Source organism: Vicia villosa, linkage group LG3, assembly GCF_029867415.1.
Source record: "Vicia villosa cultivar HV-30 ecotype Madison, WI linkage group LG3, Vvil1.0, whole genome shotgun sequence".
In the NCBI taxonomy this organism is placed as follows: domain Eukaryota; kingdom Viridiplantae; phylum Streptophyta; class Magnoliopsida; order Fabales; family Fabaceae; genus Vicia; species Vicia villosa.
The window spans coordinates 185,948,546-185,967,242 of NC_081182.1; the positions used below are offsets into that span (position 1 = coordinate 185,948,546).

An 18,697-nucleotide genomic window follows, 5' to 3' on the forward strand; every position below is an offset into this window, starting at 1 on the left:
TTAATTGTTCCAAAGTTGAGGTAACATGTTTCAAGTGTGGCAAGAGTGGTCACAAGGCAAACGAGTGTAGAGGTGGTTCGAAGGTGACTTGCTACAACTGTGGTGAGCAAGGCCACATTAGCACCAAATGTGATAAGCCAAAGAAGGAACAAGCGAAAGGGAAAGTGTTTGCATTGTCTGGAGCGGAGGCTTCTACCGATGATAGGCTAATCCAAGGTACGTGCTTTATTAATGGTACACCTTTGATTTCTATTATTGATACCGGTGCGACACATTCTTTCATTTCTTTGGATTGTGCTAAGAGATTGAATCTTGTGTTATCTGATATGCGTAGAAGTATGGTTATTGATACACCTGCTATGGGTTCTGTTTCTATTTCTTTTGTGTGTTTGAATTGCCCTTTGACTATTTTTGATAGATATTTTGGGATTGATTTGGTTTGTCTTCCGTTAGAGCAACTTGATGTGATTTTGGGTATGAATTGGTTGGAATTTAATCGTGTGTATATCAACTGCTTTGATAAGACTGTTATCTTTCCTGAGATTGGTGTTAAGGACGATTTGTTTCTATCTGCTAAGCAAGTTGATGAATCTGTGAAGGATGGTGCTGAGTTGTTTATGTTATTGGCAACCTTAGATATGCATGAGAAGAGAACCATTAAGAAATTGCCAATATTTTGTGATTTTGCGGAGGTATTTCCTGAAGATGTAAGTGATTTACCGCCGGAACGTGAAGTTGAGTTTTCGATTGATTTAGTTCCTAGAACTAGTCCTGTATCGATGGCTCCGTATAGAATGTCTGCTTCTGAGTTGAAAGAGTTGAAGAGTCAACTTGAGGATTTGTTGGAGAAGAAGTTTATTCGTCCTAGTGTATCACCATGGGGTGCACCTGTTTTGTTGGTTAAGAAGAAGGAAGGTTCTATGAGACTTTGTGTTGATTATAGGCAATTGAACAAAGTAACGATTAAGAACAAGTATCCACTTCCAAGGATTGATGATTTGATGGATCAGTTGGTTGGAGCTTGTGTGTTTAGCAAGATTGATTTGACGTCTGGGTATCGTCAGATTCGTGTGAAGGTGGAGGATATTCAGAAGACTGCTTTTAGGATGTGGTATGGTCATTATGAGTATTCTGTTATGCCGTTTGGTGTGACTAATGCACCTGGTGTATTCATGGAGTATATGAATAGGATTTTTCATGATTATCTAGATAAGTTTGTGGTTGTGTTCATTGATGATATTTTGATCTATTCCAAGAGTGAAGATGATCATGCTAAGCATTTGAGAATTGTGTTATCAGTGTTGAAAGAGAAGAGGTTGTTTGCTAAGCTTTCTAAGTGCGAATTTTGGTTAAAGGAAGTGAGTTTTCTTGGCCATGTGATCTCTAGTGGAGGTATTTCTGTTGACCCGTCGAAGATTGAAGCCATATCTCAATGGGAAGTGTTGCACCCCAAAATTTGCCCTCTTTATTGGAGCTATAAGTTAATAATGACGTTTATTTCGTCATTCAAAAATCGAAGAAAAATAATAAAGAGTTTTCATGGGTTTAAGAAGAAAGGCGTGAAAAATGGTTTAAACAGTGGAAATAAGAGAAAATTCGCAAGTCATATTTGGAGGGTGATATGAGCTAAGTTCCCGCGTTGTCTTGACTGTTTTGACGATATCTACAACTTTCGTGTTCGGCTCGGAAGCCAATTCTTTGGAGAAGGTTGCCAGATTTGCAAATTACTTGGGATTTCATAGTGAAAAACAATGCTGAATGTAGGGTTTCGGACCTCAGAAAATTCATATCTCCTAATCCGCTCGTCGGATTCACTTGAAAATTTAACTGGAGCTCCTTACCAGCATTACCAAGATTCCATATGTTCGGACCGAAGGCCAATTATGCACGGAAAATTCTCAGAATTTTAAGAATCGTCGCGTTGTTTCGGTAAAAAGTGTGTTTTCGAGTATGTCGCGCCTAGTTTGAAAATTCATAACTTCTTCGATTTTTATCGTATGAAGTGCATTCCGGCGGCATTTTCTCGGAAATTTCGTTAGCTTCGTTTCTTCGTCACACATGCTTGTTCAGATTTTGAGCCGAAGGTAGGGTTTTATCGAGTTCTTTGAGCGGTACTCACAAAATTCTGCACAGTCGGACCAGATGAATCGGCGTTTCTCGCCATTCAAACGCGCGTATTTTCTTCATCGCTTATCGGATTGAGATGATTCTCGCGGCGATGAATCACGAATTTGGTCATCTTCACAGTGGCATTGGTTTCGTTCCGGAATTCAGAGCCGAACCGAGTTTCCTTAAAAACGAGCCAAAATGAGACGCACCGAGGGCAATTTGGACATTTCGCGTTGACAATATATAAACATTTTGCTCTTCACAAATCAAGGGAGAACTCTGATAATTTCAATTCACCAAGTTTCTTCACAAACACTTTCTCTCAATTCTCTCTCAATTTTCATAGATCAAAACCACAAATCACATAAAAACTTCCATCAAGATTCATCAATTTTCCTCAAGATCAAGAACATGGATTGAAGAATCAAGATCGGAAGTTCGAATTTCTCTTCCTCCCCCTTACAAGACTCGCGCGCCTTCTCTCTCTCACACTTCGGATTTCGTTTTCGAGTTCGTTTCGAGTTCGTGTCGTGTTCGCGTTCGTATCGTGTTCGTGTTCGCGCTTCGGTTTGGATCTTCATCTGGTATGCTTTCGAATCTTGAATTAGGTGCTTAATTGTTGATTATTATGTGAATTCGGATCTAGATCTACCTCTTGTTCTTGATTAATTGATAATGGATGATGATTGATCGGTGAATTTGTTCATACTTTGTTCGAATTTGTCGTGTTCATGTGAATTGTGTGGATTTTATGTTGATTGCATATAATTGTTGCTCGTTGATGATGAATTGTGATATTCATGTTCGAATCCGTGATTTGTTGGCGATTTTGTGTGTATAATTGTTGTTGATAATTGGCGTTATTTGCGATGTACTCAACGTGTTCGTATAAATGCATGTGCTACATTTTCGATTGATATTCGCCTTGCTTGACGCATCGCACTTAGCATAATTGTTGACATGTGGATCATTTGATGTGTGAATGCATGTATACCATGATATTTGATGTTTGTTTGTGATTAATCTCGAGTTGGTACGTTTTTTGGATTGAGTGCGAATGGCTCTAAGATTTCAAAAATGTGCAAAATTCTGTTTTTACACGTCAGGAACCGGGTTGTCCCAGGCGGGAACCGGTTCCCACTCGATCCAAAATACTGATCCTCTGGTTTTTTGTACCAGGAACCGGGTTGTCCCTAAGTGGGAACCGGTTCCTGTGTTGTTTTTACTCTCTGGTTTTTGCACCAGGAACCGGGTTGTCCCTAGGTGGGAACCGGTTCCCAGTTATCTCAAATTTGCATGGTTCTGTGTTTTTGTACCAGGAACCGGGTTGTCCCTAGGTGGGAACCGGTTCCCAGTTTTCTGAAATTTTGATTCTCTGTGTTTTTGTACCAGGAACCGGGTTGTCCCTAGGTGGGAACCGGTTCCCAGTTTTCTGAAATGTTGCTTCTCTGGTTTTTTATATGGGGAACCGGGTTGTCCTATGCAGGAACCGGTTCCTGAGTGCAATTTTTGTGTTTTTCTTTTATAACTTCAATCTTACATAACTTTTTACTCGTAGCTCCGATTTGCACGTTCTTTATATCGTCGGAAAGCTTATGAGACGTACTATCTTGCTAGATGTTTTGTTTTCATTAATTGTAGATCATCCATGTTTGATTTCTCTTTGATGTTTCATTGTCCATTTCATGTTTACCTTACGCGTCGATTTCCTTTTGCTTTATGGTAATAACACAATTCCGATTGCGACGTTTGTTATCTCTAACTTGTGTGCTAGTGTGCAAGGCTCTTGGATAGACACCGATCGACACTCGTTACTTGTGTGTTCCGTTTCACTTGCGGAACACAATCCTATTCACTCGTATCGTGTTCTCATCCGGGAGACACGATCACCATTACTTTATATTTGCTTGTTTGGTTTGCTTGTTCCTCTTGCAGGTGTATTGTGATCATGCTTGATGCATACGTTGATCGTTGTGCGCTTTTGTGGCTAATCGGTGTGCTGACTATTTGCTTTTGCTTTGCTAGCTCGCTTGCGGGACTCTACTTTCTTCGCTTTGCTTCGCCTTAGTTTACGGATCATCATCCGTTTGGTATTGATCCCGTTTCATTTTACTTTTCTCGCACTTTATCGCTTTCTCGCATCATCCTTTAACATGAGAAGTAGGACCTAGACATTCATCTGGCCAAGCCCTCGAAAGAGGCTCTGTTTTTGTTGGTGTGTTTATATTTGTGCTTTGCGGCAGGGAGTCACGGTGTAATAAGTCCTATATGGCACTCCGTTAAGTCCTCATGGAAGGCACGCGGAAAGGGTTAGCAATCAACCCCCGCCTAGTCTCATCGAGTCCGTTCATTATGCGCACGCTACGCGTGGCTCGCTTCCGAACCTGCACAAGATCTTGTTATCGAGTATGTCAAGAAAAGGGTTCATGCAGCCGGACCCCCGCCTTTCTTATAGCTCGCGTCGCTCGACGTTGATGCTCGGTGTACGCACGCACCGTTTTCCTTTACGATCCGTGACGGCTTGGTTGCTGAGAGGGGTCCGCCCTCTTGTCTATGGCCCGATCATTTTCGCGAGGTCTAATGCTTGGTTGACTTGGGTTGAGCTGCTCCCCTTGGCTATGGCGGGACCGCTTTTCTACCACTCGGCCAGTACCGTTGGTTTTGTTTGCTTTACGAGCGGATGCTCGTTTGTGTGCTCATTGTGTGCTTCCCCCCTTTTCCTCGTAGGTTGTTAGTTTAGTTTAGACTTGTACCCTTCGTATGATAACATTAGGTAGCAAGCTTTCCCCCGTAGCTTAGGTTTTCCTCATGCATTCTTTAAAACACAAACCACACTCTTTGATTTTCTTTTCTTAAGAACTTGTTATTTCCGCTCCATTCCCAAGCATAAGCCTCCAAAGGTCGAGCAGCGGAGTGTGAATGTAACTTGTTCACCTAAAAAACACAAAACAAACAAAAATTAGTTAGCCGAGCTACGGTACCTCTGATTCCGCAAAACGGATACGTAGGCAGCGGGGTAGGGCCCGTGCGAGTATAACTCTTTCTTTTCCCTACATTCTGCATTCATTTTAGTCCAGATTAGCGTAGATTTGTTACACACCCATAGGTTTAGACATAAGCGTGGATACCATCGAGTACGATGGGCGCGAGGGGTGCTAATACCTTCCCCTCGCGTAATCGACTCCCTTACCCTTTTTCTCTGGTCGTGAGACCGTTGTTTTGTTTTGTGGTTTGCTTGCATTCCCTTCCTTTTCAGGATAAATATGTTAGTGGCGACTCTGTTAATTTTCGCGGTAGCGACAGCTGGCGACTCTGCTGGGGACGTCTCGACCTGTTGCTGGTCCGGACTCAGCGAGTCGATCCTAGCGCTTGTGTGTTTATCATTGGGTGTTTTTACTGCTTTGCATATTTGCCTGTTTGCATTGCATTCTATGTGCGTTTTTACTTTTCTGCATCATATTCTGGACTGGCTGGATCTCTGTCTGTTGGGTGGGTGTTTCAAGAGGTAAAAGGCCCAATACCCAGGCTATGTGTGAACCATAGGAACCCTAGGATAGAGTGGGAGCATGGTTTGTCTCGAGGTGTACGTCTCGGGATGGATTATGTGACCATGAGCAGAGTAGTGGTTTCAAACGGAGGTATTATCGTCACCCGCTTACGCGCTGTGATGATGCTTACCTTCAGGCGGACCGTATACTGCGTTTCATGACCTTACCTTGGCCTAGATTTTACCCGTGAGTGGGGCGGGAATCAATGATCATATTAACAGGTACATTGTTGGTGACCGCTATTCTTGTTCGTGGGTTACCGCTGTTCTTGTTCGTGGGTTACCACTGTTCTTGTTCGTGTGTACTATTGGTTCCTGTTCGTGGGGTACTATGGTTCTCGTTCGAGTGGTAATCTGTGTTCCATTCCAGTGTGTTATTGACTATGGGCTTTGGTTCCGTGGATTGATATTCCGTGTTCCGTGTGGTATACCATTTGAGGCCGAACCTCTGGCTTTGTACTATGTGTGCTACCGGCAGTCCAGAATGCCTGGTGGGCGGCAACAAGCCCCACCACTTTGCATCATAGCATATTTATTTCCAAAAGAAACGCAAAAAAATATATATGTATAACAAACATTTGCATGTCATATTTTCAGGGACATTCAAAAGTTCATTCAAGTTGCAGATGGACACTCCCATTGATACCGTCAAGGAAGCAAAGAGACATACGCACACCTACAGCTTCTTCCGAGAGCCGTTGACCGCATTAGAGGGTTTGAGTTCGTTAATGACCGCTTTCTGCCTGAAGAGTTTCACGGATGATTATGGGAATATCTTGACTTTGTTGGAAACCGTGGTTGATACTCCTGCTTTGCAAACCTTGATGCAATTCTATGATTCTGAAATGAGGTGTTTTACGTTCCAGGATTACCAATTGGCTCCGACATTGGAAGAGTACTCTATCATTCTTAATCTCAAGGTAAAAGACGAAGTGCCATTCATCGACATTCCTAAAGAAGTGAATTTCAAGTTGATCGCTGCTGCTCTTTATTTGAGCATAAAAGAAGTATCTGATAATTGGAAGTCGAATGGAGGTGTCTCGGGGTTCTCTTTGAGGTTCTTGGTGAGAAAAGCTAAAGAGGAATTTGAGAAAAAGAATTGGAACGCGTACAATGCATTGCTTGCTGTGGCTATTTACGGGATTGTGATGTTCCCAAATGTTCCCAATTTTGTAGATTCGGCCGCAGTACACATCTTCATGGGAAAGAATCCTATTCCTACATTGTTGGCCGATACTTATTATGCCGTTCATTCCCGATATGAGAAACGTGGTGGTGCCATCACTTGTTGCCTTTAGTTGTTGTTCATCTAGTTCCTCTCTTTGTTGCCCAGCAAAGGACCTTTTGTGAAGACAAGGGATACGCTCAAGTGGACACACAGGATTATGTCACTTACTTCTTATGATATTCAGTGGCAAAAGTATCGAATTAACGTTTCTGAAGTGATTGTTGGGTGTGGTAAGTTCGATAATGTTCCTTTGGTTGGTACTAGAGGTTGCATCAATTACAATCCCGTGGTATCCTTGCGTCAGTTGGGGTATACGTTGAAAGACAAGCCGGCGGATCACTTGATAGCGGAGAAAGTCTATTTTGAGAAGGGGTCGGATCCAGAAAAGTTGAAGGGGATAATTGTGGCTTGGAAGAAGATCCGTAAGCATAACGGAGCCCATTTAGGGAAGAAGGAATCACTCGCCTTGACACCGTATATTGAATGGATTATAAAATAGGTCGGAAACTTGTTGCTGCCATATGATAGGGTTGCACCACTTCAAAAGCAACCTCCTTTGATTCTATCCGAATTTGTGCCAACAGAACTTTACAAGGATGCTTTGGTTACCAACTATAGGTTGCATGAAAGAGAGCAAGAGACCAATTTGAAGTTCTTTGAAGAGAGAGATGCAAAGATGAGGTTGATGCACCAGCTCAAGCAAGTTGAAGGCGCAAGTTCAAGTCAAGCTAGTACCCGGAGGCGTCCCTATGAGTTGCTAGAGGAAGATTTGCACCACAAGCAGCAAGAGTGTCTACAGTTACAGAGATCAGAGAGTAGTCTCAAGAGGCAGAAGCGGGATTCAGATAAACAGCTAGCAGAAGAGAAAGCTAAGACCGCTCGACTTGAAGAAGAACTAAGAAGACTCCGAGCCCAACAGAGAGGAGATGGAGGAGCTCATTCTGTTGCCAGGAGATCCTAGTATCACTGTGGGGTGGATTTGTTTGATCCATGATGGTGGATTTGATGTTTATGCTTAATATTTGTCGCCCATGTCCAGGATTGTTGGATGGGGTCGCATTTTGATGCTCTGGATTTCTTTTGTATGCCTTATGAGCACATTGTGACACGGTTATGTGTTTTATTTGTATGAACTCAAATTCTCGGTTATATTTGAATGAAGTATGCTCAGTTTGTTGAATTATTCTTGTGTGCGGATTGTTATTCAGATATATTCGGTATCAGGGTTTCTATGTCCTATCTGAAAGTGGGATGAACTCTTGGATACCTGAAAATTGACAAAAATTTCATGCATATCATTCATATATCATACATGTCATATATTTGCAGGTTTTGCAGGTTTTATTATCTTATGTCTCGCTGTTTTGTTATCAGAAGGAGTTCTAAGACGGCTAATCACCCGTATCCGACTAGGAGCAATCAGAGAAGGCAGATGGAACAGATTTAGGAACAAATGGCAGAGATGAGAGCTCAACTGACAGAGCAGATGAATGTGCAGATGGCGCAGTTTATGGAAGCATTGACTAATGTGACCAAGGGGCAGGATGACTTGCGAGTTCTCGTCGAGAACTCCAAAAGGAATGAGAATGGAGGACATCATGGGTTGTTTGACGATGTGTCTGGCAGGATTGACGATCACCATGATCCGAATGAGTTTGATCACGTGGGAGGGCATTATAATCCTTTCAATCAGCATCACGGGTTTCCACCTCCACCTCCACCTCCGTCTCGTCTGTTGGGAAGGAGAGATCATCAGAACCGTGGTAATTTGGATTTCAATGTTGAGAATTTTGACCAGGTATCGAGGCATAGTGCTGATGGTGCACATGAGGAAGTTGAAAGGTATCGTCTGATTGAAGAACGTCTCAGAGCTGTTGAAGGCAAAGGGGTGTTAGGCATGGATATCAATGACTTGGGGTTGGTTCCCGGTGTGAGGATCCCACCAAAATTCAAAGTTCCATCTTTTGACAAATACAATGGGACGACTTGTCCCATGACTCATGTCAAGGCTTACTATCGCAAGATGTCAGTTTATTCTGAGGATAAGGGTTTTCTAATGCATTTCTTCCAGGATAGCTTGGCTGGAGCTTCCTTGGAGTGGTATGTTTAACTTGAACGCACCCATATCCATTCTTGGAGAGACCTTGTGGAGGCTTTTATTAAGCACTATCAGTACAATGTTGATATGGCACCCAATAGGACCCAGTTGCAGAGTTTGGTTCAGGGGTCTAAAGAATCTTTCAAAGAGTACGCTCAGAGATGGCTTGAGTTAGCTGCAAGAGTTCAGCCACCGATGACTGAACGTGAGATGATTGACATGTTCACCAGTACTTTGTCTGGACACTATTACTTGGCTTGCAGTGCTTCAGCTAACTTTTCTGAAATGGTGAGATATGGCTAACGTGTTGAGATGGGTCTAAAGATGGGGAAAATTCAGTTGGGAGCTTCTTCTAATTGTGCTGGTGGTAAGAAGCAAACTGAAGGTTATGCCATAAGGAAAGAAGGAAATGCGGATGCCATATATGGAAGGAGGGGTTCAGGGAGAAGCAATTCACAGGTTAATGCTGTCATGATCCCAGTACCACAGGGACAGCGTTCCAGTAATGATTGCTATCCTCCCAGGATTAGGTCTCACAGAAAGATTGATCCGATTCCTATGACTTATGCTCAAGTGTTGCAACATTTGCTCAAGATTGAGAAGATTACTTTGAGAGATGCTCCGAATACTCCGGACACACAATCTCTGAATTACAATGCGAATGCACGATGTGCTTTCCATTCAGGTGCTGCTGGGCATGATACCCAGAGGTGTATTGCGTTGAAGAACAAAGTCCAGGACTTGTTGGATCAAAAGATTATTTAATTCACTCCTACACCCAATATTGTCAATAATCTGATGCCTGCTCACGGAGGTTCGGGTGTGAATGCCATTGTGAGTGAAGAGATAAATGTTGTATTTGATGTGAGCTGTTTGACTTTTCCTCTTGTATCTGTGAAGCAACATCTTATTAATAGCGGTATCTTCCCGGGCTGTGAAGTTGATTGTGAGAATTGCAAAAGTCAACCTGAAGGTTGTGCTGATTTGAAAGGTATGGTACAAAAGCTGATTGATGAGGGTCCTCTTCAGTTCTTTCGAAGGTTGAGAGGTGCGAAGAGTAAGGATGGTGAAGTGTCTGTGATCTCAATTCCTTATGATCCGGTTGTTCCAGTGTGTATCCAAGTGCCTATTCAGATACCTGTCAGTATCCCGTATGAGGAACAACCAGCAGCGTTGATGATTACTGTGCCAGGGCCTATTCCATATGAGAGTGAGAAGGCCATCCCTTGGCATTATGGTTCAGATGTATATTACTATGGCACGAAGGAAGAAGGCGAGCCATCTAAAGAGAAGTTTGTTGAGGCCTCAGTGGCAAACAATGATAATTTCACCGGTACTGGTAGGATCACTCGCAGTGGTAGGGTGTTCTCTCCTCAGCTTGTTCAAAACAATGCAGATGCTTTGGCTAAGGCCAAAGGAAAACAAGTAGTGCCTGATGTCCAGGATTCTCCGATTCAGAGTGGGGCACCTGATAGTGCTGTGTCTTACAAGGATGTGGAGGAATTATTGAGAATCATCAGGAAGTCTGATTACAAGGTTGTTGAGCAATTGGGTCAGACCCAGTCAAAGATTTCCATCTTGCAACTGTTGATGTGTTCAGAAGGTCATAGGGATGCTCTCTTGAGAATCCTGAATAGCGCTTACGTCCCGCATGAAATATCTATGAATCAGTTAGAGGCGGTAGCCAATAATATCTCCGCTGGGAATGGTTTGGGATTTACGGATCATGATCTTCCTCCGGAAGGGAGAAACCATAACAAGGCTTTGCATATCTCGATTGAGTGTAAGGGGACGACTTTGTCCCGTGTTTTGGTTGATACTGGGTCTTCTTTGAATGTACTTCCCAAATCAGCTCTCATGCGAATTGACTATGCCGGTGTGGAGTTAAGGCCTAGCGAGTTGGTGGTGCGCGCCTTTGACGGTTCAAGGAGGTCTGTGTTCGGAGAGGTAGATCTGCCAATCCAAGTGGGTCCTCAGATCTTTACTACAACCTTTTATGTGATGGATATTCAACCTGCTTACTGTTGTCTGTTGGGACGACCGTGGATTCATAAAGTCGGTGCTGTAACATCCACTCTTCATCAGAAATTGAAGTATCCGGTTGACGGTAAAGTGGTGACAGTTTGTGGTGAGGAAGATTATATCGTGAGTCACTTGTCCTCTTTCCGATATGTAGAGATCGAAGGTGAAATACACGAGACGCCGTTCCAAGCGTTTGAAGCTGTGAATGCGGTGAGAATTCCTCCTTATGAGATAGCGAAGCCAGAAACGGTTATGTCCTCTTTGAAAGATGCTCAGGTTGTTGTTGAGACTGGAAAGGTGGAAGGCTAGGGGCAAGTAATTGACGTGCGTCCCAAATTTGATAAAAATGGTCTGGGTTTCAATCCTGGAAGGCAGAATGCATCGCCCAAGTCTGGTGTCCTTAGCCCGATCAAGTTTGTGAGTGGAGGTGTCATTCATAACGGTCAGGTCCATGCCATTGTCAATGGTGAAGAGGTGGATAATGATTGTGACTTTGATAGCTGGATTCGTCCAAGTATTCCTGGAGAGATGCCTTGCAACTGGACAATCGAAGATGTCATCCAAGTTACACAAGCTCAGGAGTAAATTCCTTGTTTTTACTTTTCTTATCATGACATAATTCCTACGCTCTGCCCAAGGCGTAGTGAATCATTTGTAGGGCCATGCAGTTCGCATTTTTCAAAGTTAATCATGAAATAAAAGGACGTTTTTGCATTCAAATGTTTCGCTCTTTGTCTTTCTTTTTAACTTTTTCCTTTAAATGGCAATGTTTTTGCACACACTTGCACATATCTTAATAAAAATAAAACTAAAATAAAAACATCAATCATGCAGATGTTCCACCACCACGGATTCCATTGGTAACAGTTCCGCTATTGCTTATTATGATTTTGACAATCCGATCTACCAAGCCGAGGAGGAAGCTTATGAAGATTGTGATCTCCCCGATGAGTTGGCCAGATTGTTGAAACAGGAAAAGAAAGCGATTCAGCCGCACCAGGAGGCAATCGAGATGGTAAATGTTGGCACTAAAGAGCAAGTCTGAGAAGTCAAGATAGGGGCTGCGCTTGAGAATAGTGTGAAACAGAGGCTTATTGCTATGTTGAAAGAGTATGCAGATATCTTTGCTTGGTCCTATGAGGATATGCCAGGTCTTGATACAAATATTGTGGTACACCGTCTACCTCTCAAGGAAGATAGTCCTCCTGTTAAGCAGAAGCTTCGAAGGACTCGCCCAGATATGTCTGAGAAGATTAAGAAAGAGGTTGAGAAACAGTTTGATGCTGGCTTTCTGCAAGTTGTGAATTACCCGCCGTGGGTTGCGAATATTGTTCCTGTACCTAAGAAGGACGGAAAGGTCAGGATGTGTGTTGACTACAGAGATCTGAATAGGGCGAGTCCGAAAGATGATTTCCCTCTTCCCCATATTGATGTGTTGGTGGATAATACTGCTCCTTTCAAAGTGTTTTCCTTCATGGATGGCTTCTCTGGGTACAATCAGATAAAGATGGCACCAGAGGACATGGAGAAAACAACGTTTATTACACCGTGGGGAACTTTCTGCTACAAAGTCATGCCTTTTGGGTTGAAAAACGTCGGGGCAATGTACCAGCGCGCCATGGTGACTCTTTTTCACGACATGATTCACAAAGAGATTGAAGTGTATGTCGATGACATGATTGCAAAGTCTCACACTGAAGAAGAGCACTTGGTTCATTTGCAGAAATTATTTGAAAGGCTTCGGGAATTCAGACTGAGGTTGAATCCAAACAAATGCACTTTCGGAGTGCGATCCGGAAAACTGTTGGGTTTTGTTGTTAGTGGGAAAGGTATTGAGGTCGATCCTGCAAAAATAAAAGCTATACAAGAGATGCCAGAGCCGAGAATAGAAAAAGAGGTTCGTGGTTTCTTAGGGAGATTGAACTACATTGCTAGATTCATCTCTCATCTTACAGCCACTTGTGAACCAATATTCAAATTACTAAGAAAAGATCAGACGGCCAGGTGGAATAATGATTGTCAAAAAGCATTCGAAAAAGTGAAAGAGTATCTGCAAGAACCTCCGATACTAATGCCTCCAGTTCCAGGAAGGCCTTTGATTATGTACCTCACAGTTCTTGAAAATTCAATGGGATGTGTGCTGGGTCAACATGACGAGTCTGGCCGAAAAGAGCATGCAATATACTACCTTAGCAAAAAGTTTACCGACTGTGAATCCCGATACTCACTGCTCGAGAAAACTTGATGTGCTTTGGTGTGGGCTGCTCGCCGGTTGAGGCAGTATATGTTGGTTCACACCACCCTATTGATTTCCAAGATGGATCCTATCAAGTATGTTTTTGAGAAGCCCGCTCTTTCCGGAAGAGTAGCCAGGTGGCAAATGATTTTGACTGAATATGATATCCAATATACTACCCAGAAGGCCATTAAAGGTAGTGTGTTGGCGGATTATCTTGCGCACCAGCCTGTTGAAGATTATGAATCGATGAAGTTTGAATTTCCCGATGAGGATGTCCTGTATATCAGAGATTGTAACATTCCTGGACCAGAAGAAGGACCCGAACCAGGATCGCGATGGACGCTCGTGTTCGATGGTGCCTCTAATGCACTCGGGAATGGTGTTGGAGCTGTAATTACGTCTCCTTCAGGTTTTCATATTCCGTTTACAGCTAGAATCTGTTTTGATTGCACTAATAATATGGCTGAGTATGAAGCTTGCATCTATGGTATCGAAGCTGCAATCGATTTGCGAATCAAGTACTTGAAAGTTTATGGGGATTCCAATCTTGTTATTAGCCAGATCAATGGAGATTGGGAAACTCGCCATCAGAATCTGATTCCATACAGGGAGCATGTGATGAGGCTCATTCCATACTTTGATGAGATCACATTCGAGCATATTTCTAGAGAAGAGAACAATCTTGCTGATGCTCTCGCTACGTTGGCTTCCATGTTCAAAGTGAAATGGGCCAATGAAGCGCCTAATATCACCATTAACAGGTTGGATGAACCAGCATTTTGCTTTGAAGCTGATGTCGAATTAGATGGTAATCCCTGGTATCATGATATCAAAAAGTTCCTCGAAACTCAAGAGTATCCTCCCGAAGCGTCGGTGACTGATAAGAAGTTTCTGAGAAGGTTTGCAGCTAAGTTCTACCTTAACGGTGGTGTATTGTACAAGAGGCATCATGACGGTGTGTTGCTCCGATGTGTTGTTAAGGAAGAAGCTTCGAAAATTATAGAGGAAATGCACGAAGGCGAGTTTGGTACCCATTCTAGTGGGCATACAATGGCTAAGAAGATCTTGAGGGCTGGTTACTATTGGTCCACTATGGAAACTGATTGTCATAACCATGTCAGAATTTGTCACAAGTGCCAGATCTATGCTGATAAAGTACACGTGCCGCCTGTGCCTTTGAATGTTTTGACTTCTCCGTGGCCTTTTGCAATGTGGGGCATTGATATGATTGGAGAGATTAAACCTACTGCTTCTAATGGACATCGCTTCATTTTGGTTGCCATCGATTACTTCACCAAGTGGGTTGAAGCCGCATCGTATGCGAATGTTACCAAGCAAGTGATTACTCGCTTTATCAAGCACAATATAATCTGTCGTTATGGGATTCCTGAGAAGATCATTACTGATAATGGATCAAATCTTAATAACAAGTTGATGAAGGAGCTTTGTGAGTCCTTCAAGATTAAGCATCACAATTCTTCTCCGTATCGTCCAAAGATGAATGGCGCTGTTGAAGCGGCCAACAAGAACATTAAGAAGATTGTGCAGAAGATGGTAGTGACTTATCGAGATTGGCATGAGATGTTACCTTTTGCTTTGCATGGTTATCGTACCTCTGTGCGTACATCGACTGGGCAAATCCTTTCTCACTTGTTTATGGTATGGAAGCGGTACTGCCTGTTGAAGTTGAGATTCCTTCCCTGAGGATTATGAAAGACGTCGAGCTTGACGAGTCAGAATGGGTACAGAATCGGATGGATCAGTTGAACCTCATTGATGAGAAACGCTTAGCGGCTATTGGACATGGTCAGGTGTACCAAAAGAAGATGAGAAAAGCCTTTGACAAGCGGGTGCGACCTCAAAGCTATAAACCAGGTGATCTGGTACTCAAAAGAATCATTCTTCCTCAAGGTGATCCTCGAGGCAAGTGGACTCCGACGTATGAAGGCCCTTTTTTTGTTCAGAAAGTGTTCTCTGGCGGTGCCATGATGCTTGCAACTATGGATGGCGAGAACTTTCCGCACCCTGTGGACGCGGATGTAGTCAAAAAATACTTCGCATAGACCTGGTTAAAAAAAAGAAAAAAAAGAAAAGGAAAAGAAAAAAAGAAAAGAAGAAAAAAAAAAGAAAAAAGAAAAGGAAATGAATCAGGCAAAAGAATGAAAAAGAAACGAGTGTACCCGCTAAGTTGAAAACCCGAAAGGGCGACTTAGGCAAAAAAGGGACAAAAGCGAATGACTACATCTTGCATGCCACCTTGGCAATCACTCTTCATACATGCTTAGGGCTCCCGACCGAGGGATAAGCAAGACTCCGTGTTCTTGAGTTTGCACCTGGTAGCTCAAATCCCTAAAGCATTCACAACATCCAATCACTTTGTTTAGGGCTCCCGACCGAGGGATAAGCAAGACTCGGTGTTCTTGAGTTTGCACCTGGCAGCTCAAATCCCTAAAAGCATTCACAAACCCGTCGGGTCCATAAGTTTGGTGACATTATCAGATCGGGCAGTGATCAATCCTAATGAGTACGGTCTTCCAAAGCAAGGAGATGAGAACGTCAAGGTTATAAAAGTGGTAGCGGGATTGAAACCAATGGATATCCGTTTCACATTGCCATTTCTCTTGTACTCAATAAATGCGTGGTTACCTCTTACTAGGAACTACTTCTGAAATGTGTTCGCTCTTTTACGAGCATTCTGTTCGCAATTAATAGAAAACCTTTTTACCTCAAAAGCCGTTTTCTTTTACTGTTTTGTTTGCATAAAACGTCCTGGATTTGTGTTAAACTTTGCATATGAAAACTGCATTGCTTTTACAATACATGATTAGAAATGATAAAATCTTTGAAATTACTTCAAAGTCTTGTGTGACCAGGATGGCAGGCCAAGATGCCATGCTATATCCTGGGGCATTTTTCACTTGTTTGTCTCGCAGGTACGTCCTTGCAAGCGCTTCGCATCAGCATATTGACAGACATAGCTATGAGAGATTCTCACTCCCCAGCCGAGTGCATCCTAATGAGGGATTCTCATTCCCCAGCTGAGTATATCTGGATGAGACTTTCTTTGTTCCAAGATTCTCATCTCCTCATCAAAGCACATCTTGATGCATTCTCTATGTTCTAGAAGCCTTATTCCCCGGCGGAATGTCTTCTCCCCAATTGAGTCTTGATTGGATGGTATCTGATTCCCTGGCAAGCTCTTAATGAGGTTCCTTGACCGAGTTCCTCATTCTCCCCAGTAGAGCGTTTCTCTCCCCAACAGATTGACCTGTTTTCCCCAGGAGAGTCATTTTATTCCCCAGTGGAATTGCCTTAACAGAAGGTTCTTATGCTAAGTTCCTTATCCCCAGCGGATCTCTCATATCCCTAGCAGATTGCTTTGCAGAAGTATTCATCTTCCCCATCGAGTTTCTTTCCTCAACAGAGATTCATTTGCATCCTCAGCAGGATCTGTTCTCATCTAGGACTTCCCCAGCGGAATGCGTCCTACACAAGCAAGTTGGTCACTCCCCATCAGAGTTATTTCCACGACTTGCTCTTATCTCCACATCCCCAGAGTGTTGAGAATTTGCTTCTCCAGTGAAGTTGCTAGGGTATTCCCCAAGCATTCACGTGGGATGTTCTTATCCCCAAGCAGGATTTATTCCTCAAGCAGAGCTCGCATCCAGATTTGATCGTCTCCACCAGATTTCTGATCCATCTTTGCCAGCTCGCAGTTTGTGATCCCTGGTCACTCATCTTGTCCTCCCCGCAGAGTTCCGTACTCTCTCTCCAGGACTTCTTCAGCAATTCAGTGCTCATCCGTTGCCTCCCTAAGCAACGTTCGAATCATGCATCATTTGTATTGCATTCTCAAAAAGCGTATAGCGTCTTCCTTCTCGGAAACGTTATTCCATGCACATTCATACATGCATCATGCATAAATCATATCATATTTGTTTCTTTCTGCAGGAAAGTTATCAAGATACAAATGCTCTCTAGAGAGCAATATTCGCCTAGTCATTACAGGCGCTTATCCTGATGTTTTGAATCAGAAGAGGATTGTTCTACTTATTTTCTGGCACAGCTCAGATCAGTTCAAAGACATTCCTATTCCCGATGCCCCCAGATCGGTGGAAGATATTTGTTCCTATCCTGATATTCAGTTCAGTTTTGAAGGAACCGCCTCCGGATCTCTATAGATCTTCCGAAGGAGCAAGCCCTCTGATACATCAGATCAGTTGGAAATATCTACTCCCTGACGATTTAGTTCGTTCAGAAGAAGAAATTCGTTTGCCCAGTCCTGATGCCTAACCATCAGTTGAAGACGTTTTCTTTACCCGGCGTACACAGTTCGGAAGAAACATCTGTTCCTATCCTAATATTCAGATTCAGATTAGTTGAAGGAACCGCCTCCGGATCCCCGTGGTCTCACGAAGGAGCAAGCCACTGATATCATCAGATCAGATGGAGATGTTTGCCTGATCGACTCTGTCTTTCAGATGAAGATTGTCCTACTTATTTTCTAGCATCATGTCTAGATCAGTTTAAAGGCATTCTTTCCCCGGCGTACACAGTTCGGAAGAGATATTGTTCCTATCCTGATTACTTGTTCAGTTGAAGGAACCACCTCCGGATCCCCGTGGTCTTACGAAGGAGCTAGCCGCTAATTCCCAGATTAGTTGGAATATCTACCTGATGATTTAATTGCATCAGAAGAGATGTCTGCCCAGATTCCCAGATCATGATTCCCAGATCAGAGATACCTATTACCCGTTGATGCCCAGATCAACCGGCGTATCTCCTTCGATTCCCAGATCGATTTAAGACATCTATCCCGATGCAAGTTCGGAGACATTTGCTACGTCTGATACTCAGATTAGTCGAGATGTTCCTTCTCTTGATGCCCAGATCATTTGAAGTGTTTCCCCTGCCTGTGGGTGCCCGTTCCTTCTTATCACAAGTTGGAGCATATTTATTATCCGGATCAATCGAAGTTTTTTCTCCTCGCCTGCGGGGTGGTACATTCCTTCTTATCACTTGAAAATTTAACTGGAGCTCCGAACCAGCATTACCAAGATTTCATATGTTCGGACCGAAGGCCAATTATGCACGGAAAATTCCCAGAATTTTAAGAATCGTCGCGTTGTTTCGGTAAAAAGTGTGTTTTCGAGTATGTCGCGCCTAGTTTGAAAATTCATAACTTCTTCGATTTTTATCGTATGAAGTCCATTCCGGCGGCATTTTCTCGGAAATTTCGTTAGCTTCGTTTCTTCGTCACACATGCTTGTTCAGATTTTGAGCCGAAGGTAGGGTTTTATCGAGTTCTTTGAGCGGTACTCACAAAATTCTGCACAGTCGGACCAGATGAATCGGCGTTTCTCGCCATTCAAACGCGCGTATTTTCTTCATCGCTTATCGGATTAAGATGATTCTCGCGGCGATGAATCACGAATTTGGTCATCTTCACAGTGG

General features: G+C 43.1%; 1 protein-coding gene across 1 annotated transcript; it reads left to right on the forward strand.

Annotated features, from left to right (window-relative positions):
• Positions 1 to 8,337: 8,337 nt before the first annotated feature.
• LOC131659530 (uncharacterized) lies at positions 8,338 to 9,285 on the forward strand. The gene is made up of 3 exons (XM_058928708.1): positions 8,338 to 8,412; positions 8,683 to 8,984; positions 9,084 to 9,285. The coding sequence occupies exons 1-3, from the start codon at positions 8,338 to 8,340 to the stop codon at positions 9,283 to 9,285; spliced, it is 579 nt and encodes a 192-aa protein (XP_058784691.1).
• The last annotated feature ends 9,412 nt before the right edge of the window (positions 9,286 to 18,697 follow it).